The 7,811-nt window shown below is 36.7% G+C and overlaps 1 protein-coding gene across 1 annotated transcript in view; it reads right to left on the bottom strand.

Moving 5' to 3' along the window:
• The window catches only part of LOC125652751 (G patch domain-containing protein 2-like), a 21,045-nt gene continuing 13,234 nt past the window's right edge, over positions 1–7,811 (bottom strand). The window contains exons 4-7 of the mRNA XM_048882139.2: positions 5,377–5,582; positions 3,627–3,671; positions 3,306–3,456; positions 1–2,450 (exon numbers count right to left, since the gene is read on the bottom strand). Coding sequence (XP_048738096.2) covers positions 2,251–2,450; positions 3,306–3,456; positions 3,627–3,671; positions 5,377–5,582 — 602 coding nt within the window. The 3' untranslated portion in view covers positions 1–2,250. The remainder of the gene's footprint in view (positions 2,451–3,305; positions 3,457–3,626; positions 3,672–5,376; positions 5,583–7,811) is intronic.

Here is a 7,811-nt window from a genome sequence, read left to right as displayed (position 1 = left end):
AAGGTTTTAAAATATTTATTTTCAATCACTTTCTACCTCACTTTACCAATGCACCTAAATGCAAACATACACTAAATATTAATTCAAAAACGAAAACAATCTATAAATTCTATATATTAAATGATTTCTTGCACATCCCTTTTTTCTAAAATTACTATCACAATTCCATGCTAATCGTGCACATTCTAAGTTTCGCTTCATCAACAAACTTTTCAAATCAATACTTATATCAGTTAGTTCTTGTACTGTAAACGAACAGATGGTTTACAAAAAGAATTTGCTTGTGCATTTTAGTTTTGCCTGGTTCAATGACAAAAATCCACAATGTGTAAATAGTAAATGGTACATGCACATGTATATATTTATGGTAATTGCAAACTGATGTACTTTTCAAGTTAAAACCAAGAAATACATGCTCAGCATTTGCTATATACATGTATAATGTAATGTTTACATTGCCAATATTTTTGCCTTTGATATCTTTACAAACTGTAATGATAGTCATTTCCTCATGAACGCACTGCAGTTGAATACAATGCACGTATGAATCTTGATAACAAGAGGCCCATGGGCCACATTGCTCACCTGAGTTACCTTGACCCATATCTGAAGACTTTCCATATATATTTGCATGTATAACCTTAGTCCGTATTGTGGCCCCAACCTACTCCCAGGGGCCATGATTTGAACAAACTTGAATCTGCACTATGTCTGGAAGCTTTCATGTAAATCTCAGCTCTTCTGGCTCATTGGTTATTGAGAAGAAGATATTTAAAGATTTTCCCTATTTATTCTCAAGTAAAACTTTGATCCCCTATTGTGGCCCCAACCTAACCCCGGGGGCCATGATTTGAACAAACTTGAATCTGCACTATGTCTGGAAGCTTTCATGTAAATCTCAGCTTTTCTGGCTCATTGGCTCTTGAGAAGAAGATTTTTAAAGATTTTCCATATATATTTTTATGTAAAACTTTGATCCCCTATTGTGGCCCCAATCTACTCCCGGGGGGCATGATTTGAGCAAACTTGAATCTGCACAATGTCAGGAAGCTTTCATATAAATTTCAGCTCTTCTGACTCATTGGTTCTTGAGAAGAAGATTTTTAAAGATTTCCCCTATCTATTTCTATGTAAAACTTTGATCCCCTATTGTGGCCCCAATCTACTCCCGGGGGGCATGATTTGAGCAAACTTGAATCTGCACAATGTCAGGAAGCTTTCATATAAATTTCAGCTCTTCTGACTCATTGGTTCTTGAGAAGAAGATTTTTAAAGATTTCCCCTATCTATTTCTATGTAAAACTTTGATCCCCTATTGTGGCCCCAATCTAATCCCTGGGGGCATGATTTGAACAAACTTGAATCTGCACTATGTCAGGAAGCTTTCATGAAAATTTCAGCTCCTCTGGCCCAGTGGTTCTTCAGAAGAAGATTTTTAAATTACCCCACACTATTTTTGTGATTATCTCCCCTTTGAATGGGGCATGGCCCTTTATTTGAACAAACTTGAAAGCCCTTTACCCAAGGATGCTTTTGGCCAAGTTTGGTTCTTGAGAAGAAGATGAAAATGTGAAAAGTTTATGACGACGCCGACAGACAAATTTTTATCAGAAAAGCTCACTTGCGCCTTCGGCTGAGGTGAGCTAAAAACAGCACATCCATTTTATGGTTGGGAATTTTGACATATATAAAATAAAATGTAAATATGAAAAAAAAAATTTCATGTTTAAAAATACACGAGGGTATGAAGAGCAATGCTGCATGCAGACATACATGTACTTTCATGAAGCGCTAATACACTTCATGAGAGTATGCTAGCATGAAGCGTCAGTTCCTACAGACATGCACTCATGTATTTTCAAAAATTAAAATTTATTTCATTACGAAAATAAATTACAACATCTAAAGCTCATGTTACCATGTGTTACACTCGAACAACAATTGCTTAGATTATTGTCCACTATCGTCTTTATATCTTACTAATAATAGCATCAAAATTAATGTCTTGTCATGCTTGGGTAAAATTTTGCTGCCAAATGTATATGATGTTTTAAAATGAAGTGATTATGATAAAATCTAAAATTACAATTAAAATTGTTTAAACATACAAATATATATTTTAAAGTATTTAAAAATACAGTTACCCTTATGTTAAAACGATTAAAATTACCTATTCTTGACAACAAAAAAGTATGTAAGAAATATAGTAGTCATTTTTGGCTAACACATTTGTTAATATCAAGACTTGGATTAAGGGTCCATGTTTCTTATATATGGGTGTGTGTTGCTGCCCAGCCCCTGTCGATTTGGGCGTCGGTACGTCAGAACGGGCATCCTGATACCACTCCCCTCCGTCCCCAGACTGCTTCCAGGGATCCAGCCCATGTCTTGCAGCATCTTGTTTCCTATCTCAATTTCTGGAATAGGTCTAGGTTTACTACCAACTGGGTCTGTGGAAAAATCAATACAAAATTTATACCAATAATTATGAACATGTAAATTTTCCTAAGTCTATTTTTCTTGACTATCTACATTGTATTCCCTTAGACTTAGATAATTAAGAATTAGATAATTATACTAGAATTTATGAATAAAAAACCCCCAATGATTTGTAATTATGTTCTTTATTTTCTGACAGTGAAATATAATCAGAACTTGCTAATTGCAGTTTGGGTTGTGCAATATTACCCTTATATTTAAATTAGTATATTGCAGCATACCCAAATATTTTAACCATGTATTAGCATAAATTTCAGTGACAGAAAGAAACAAAGAGTAGGGACACAAACAAGAAAAAAATCAATTCACAAGCTATACATTTCTTCATATAGTTTCAAAACAAGAGGTACTGTGAGCAATGCTCACTAAGAATACCCCCCGCTTACCCCAATCTCCCAAAGGGTGTTGGTAATAGGTATAAACTACCTCTTTTCTGAGTGTAAAAAACAAATGGCATGACAAACCGAACCATATTGCTACTTCGATGTCCAGTGCGCGTGACCTTTGACCTTTTGACCCCAAAATCGATAGGGAACATCTTCATCCCATGGGTAGTCCATATGTATGATATGGTGACTGTATGTGGAAAGGATAATGCTTTAGAGCCCGGAAACCATTGCGTCTACAGACAGACGGACAACCCAATTCCAGTATACCCCCCCCCCCCCACAACTTGTTGCGGGGGGTATAATAAAAAAAAGTATAAAAATTAATCATCTGCAATATTCAAAGTGATCGCAATATGATTTTCACTGGCAATATTCAACTCTACAGTCTAACTGCACAAGGTAAACACAACACTTTACCTTCTTCTGTAGGACTTGGTGGGGGTGGAGTCTTGCGGAATCTCTTTTTATCTCCATTTCCATTGGACTTGAAACTTGAAGGGAAATGCCCTTGTATATGGTTCCACTTTTCCCTCTCTTTCAGAAAGCGTGACAACGAGTACCCTGGTCCCTGACATAAAATATTTTAAAGTTCTGTACATATATCAATTGAAGCTGTATTGTCATGTTGTAACAACTTAGAAAAAGCATTTTGGAAGATTCACACAAAAGCTCAATTATTTGAAATTAACATCTTAACACTTGTCATGTAAAGTACAGTTAACATGTATTAAGCAGTACCTTTTCTTTCAATTTTCTTCTTCCAAATCTGATTGGTCTTCCAGACTACAAAAATGTACATAGTAAATTTAAGAAATATTCCATTTTCGGTAACCTGATGTGGATCATGAGATGTACTGTGATTTATCTAATCAATCAACCAATCAAGAGAAAGGTGTTTAAATTCTTCCTAGGGAAAGACTCTTTATAACAAGAGATGTTTGTAAAACACATATGCCCCCCATGGTGCAAAATTGAAAAGGGTCATACACACACACATCATTTAATTGAGAGTAGTATCATCAATTCAAAATATTGAGCAGACAATATCCTCCTATGTCAAGAGTGGATTGACCATGTGACCTAAAAATCAATAGGGGTCATCAACTCCTGAAGATGTACCAGTGTACCAAGTTTGATGTCTGTCAAGCAAAGGGTTCTCAAGATATTGAAGGGACAGTATATTCCCATGTCCATTTTGACCCTTGACCTTTGACCATGTGACCTCAAATTCATTAGTAGTCATCTTCTCCTGATGATGTACCAGTGTACCAAGTTTGATTTCTGTCAAGCAAAGGGTTGGTTCTCAAGATATTGAACAGACAGTATATTCCTATGTCCAGTTTGACCCTTGACTTTTGACCATGTGACCTCAAATTCAATTGGGGTAATCTTTTCCTGAAGATGTACCAGTGTACCAAGTTCGATGTCTGTCAAGCAAAGGGTTCTAAAGATACTGACCGGAGAGTATATTCCTATGTCCAGTTTGACCCTTGACCTTTCACCATGTGACCTCAAAATCAATATGGGTCATCTTCTTCTAAAGATATACCAGTGTACCAAGTTTGATGTCTGTCAAGCAAAGGATTCTTGAGACATTCAATGGTCAATATATTCCTATGTCCAGTTTGACCCTTGACCTTTAACCATGTGACCTCAAAATCAATAGGTGTCATCTTCTCCTGATGATGTACCAGTGTACCAAGTCTGATGTCTGTCAAGCAAAGGGTTCTCAAGATACTGAGCGGACAGTATATTCCTATGTACAGAGTAGATTGACCCTTGACCGTTAACCTTTTGACCTGAAAAACAATAGGGGTCCTCTTCTTTTGATAACAAACCCACATATGAAATATCATTACAATCAAATGAATGGTTCTCAAGATATTGAGCGGACAACTCATGGTCTACCACATGGGGTTAAGACCAGCAGTTTGACCTTGACCTTTGACCACGTGACCTGAAAATCCATAGGGATCATCTACTCTCTAAGGAAAGCCTCTGTATCAATTTTGGCTATTATCAAGCAAAGGGGTCAAAAGATATTGAGCGGACAACACATGGGCTTAAGACCAAAGATTTGACCTTGACCTTTGACCATGTGACCTGAAGGTCAATAGGGATCATCAACTCTTCAAGGGCAACCCTTGTACCAAGTTTGGTAGTTATCATGCATAGGGGTCAAAAGTGATTGAGTGGACAACACATGGTCTACCACATGGGGTAAAGACCAGCAGTTTGACCTTGACCTTTGACCATGTGACCTGAAAATCAAAAAGGATCATCTACTCTCCAGGGGCAACCCCTGTACCAAGTTTGGTTGTTATCAAGCAAAGGGGTCGAAAGATATTGAGCGGACAACACATGGTCTACAGACCAACCGACCGACCGACAGTTGCAAAACAATATGCCCCCTCTTTTTCAAAGGGGGGCATAAAAATTGGCACTTTTTAAAACACGTGTTAGCTAGCAGTATCAAATACTGAATTACCTTAGCCATCATTCTTGTAACTCTGGCTCTGAATGCCAGCTGTGATGATTTGGGGAAGTGTTCTAATGAGCTTGAGAGAATTTGCTGAAAGTGCCTATCAGACTCTGATTCAATCTCTCCTTGGCCATTCTCCCACCATTTTATTATTCCAGGAATTCCACATGCTGGTCCCGATTCATAGTAAAAATCACTTTGTTCGTCATCAGCTAAAATACCATCAAAAGAAGACTCACAGTGTAAATTACAATTTCATAGTGAAATGCAATATGGTGCAAATCAAAATAAAATTAGCATACAATGAATATTTTAATATAAAAAAATTCTAATTCCCTTGAAGAGGTTCGCACCTGAGATTTGGAGTAATGTCAATTTTTTTTTGGAAGTTTATTTTTGATTTCTACATTGAAGTAGAATTAGGAAGTTAAAAAGAAAAACTGAGGTCGCAATGCTTCTTACTGAGCTACAGTGTTCTAAACATGACCTTTTTGCACTTCAGATTTATTCAATTAAACTTGATTTGTCTGTTGGTGTCAACACAACATAAACAACACAAATCAATCATTACATAAAATAGATACATAATCTTGCCTTCTAACACTATACAGATAAAACAAGAGGTACTGTGAGCAGTGCTCACTAAGAATACCCCCCGCTTACCCCAATCTCCCAAAGGGTGTTGGTAATAGGTAAAACTTCAGTATTATGATCCAAAAGGTATCTAGGAAAACAGCATCTCCACGCGATGAAAAAAGCCATTACAGAATTTAAATGGAAACCATATTGCTACTTCGATGTCTAGTGCACGTGACCTTTGACCTTTTGAACCCAAAATCAATAGGGAACATCTTCACCCCATGGGTAGTCCATATGTATGATATGGTGACTGTAGGTGGAAAGGATAACGCTTTAGAGTCCGGAAACCATATTGCTACTTCGATGTCCAGTGCGCTTGACCTTTGACCTTTTGACCCCAAAATCAATAGGGAACATCTTCATCCCATGGGTAGTCCATATGTATGATATGGTGACCGTAGGTGGAAAGGATAACGCTTTAGAGCCCGGAAACCATATTGCTACTTCAATGTCCAGTGCACTTGACCTTTGACCTTTTGACCCCAAAATCAATAGGGAACATCTTCATCCCATGGGTAGTCCATATGTATGATATGGTGACTATAGGTGGAAAGGATAACGTTTTAGAGCCCGGAAACCATATTGCTACTTCGATGTCCAGTGCACTTGACCTTTGACCTTTTGACCCCAAAATCAATAGGGAACATCTTCATCCCATGGGTAGTCCATATGTATGATATGGTGACTGTAGGTGGAAAGGATAACGCTTTAGAGGCCGGAATCCATATTGAGACTTCGATGTCCAGTGCGCTTGACCTTTGACCTTTTGACCCCAAAATCGATAAGGAACATCTTCATCCCATGGGTAGTCCATATGTATGATATGGTGACTGTAGGTGGAAAGGATATTGCTTTAGAGCCCGTAAACCATTGCGTCTACAGACGGACGGACGGACGGCAGACAGACGGACAACCCGATTCCAGTATATCCCCCCACAAATTGTTGCGGGGGGTATAATAAAGTTTAATATCAGTAATGGAAATAAATAATGACCTTTTTAAACTTGATATATGAAAAAATTCATGATATCAAATTTGAAAGTTTGACATATTAGCAGTTATGTCAATTTCTAAAATTTCACATAATTTTCAAGGTCTTGTCTTAAAATTTAAAAGTGGGGGTTGAAGACCAAATTTTTAAATTATTGGCAAAAATACTGAATTTTTAAACAAAATTTCGACTAAATTAAATCAAACTTTTGTAAGAATCAGTGTTCTGTTTGGAAAAATATATTAACCAAATTAATAAATTACAACATTTGAACTACCGGTAGTTCCAAGTCTCAACTACTTGTATCATAAATTATAAAACTGAAATACACGTATAGGAATATAAAAATAGAAGATGTATTGGATGAAACGGAAACTGTAATATCATACAGATTTAGAACTTTTTGATTAAACAATCCTTCCGCCACAAAATATAGTTCCAACCAAACCCTTTCAAAATTTTATTGACACAAATTTTTTCAAGTAGATAGAGTTCAGTAATAGATGTGTAATATGATTGCACCTGAACCAGTAAATATTTAGTTGTAGAATTCTGCACAGTTGTGCTCAAAAGCTCAGGAGCTAACTTCCTTAACTCCATAATGATAAAATCAATAAATCTGAAAATTTAAAAGCCTTCCTCTTCCTTATCCAAGCATTACCTTTAACTTCTATGAAAATATCAAGCATGCCATAGAATGTGCTATTAACGTATCATTAGCAAGAGGCCCACAGGCTGTACAGGTCACCTGAGTATTAGTTTAAAGTATCATAAGCCCCAAGGGCTATGAAATCTAGAAAAATTTTTCCTG

The sequence above is a fragment of the Ostrea edulis genome, chromosome 5, assembly GCF_947568905.1.
Source record: "Ostrea edulis chromosome 5, xbOstEdul1.1, whole genome shotgun sequence".
In the NCBI taxonomy this organism is placed as follows: Eukaryota; Metazoa; Mollusca; class Bivalvia; order Ostreida; family Ostreidae; genus Ostrea; species Ostrea edulis.
This window is presented reverse-complemented; position numbering and strand designations above follow the sequence as displayed.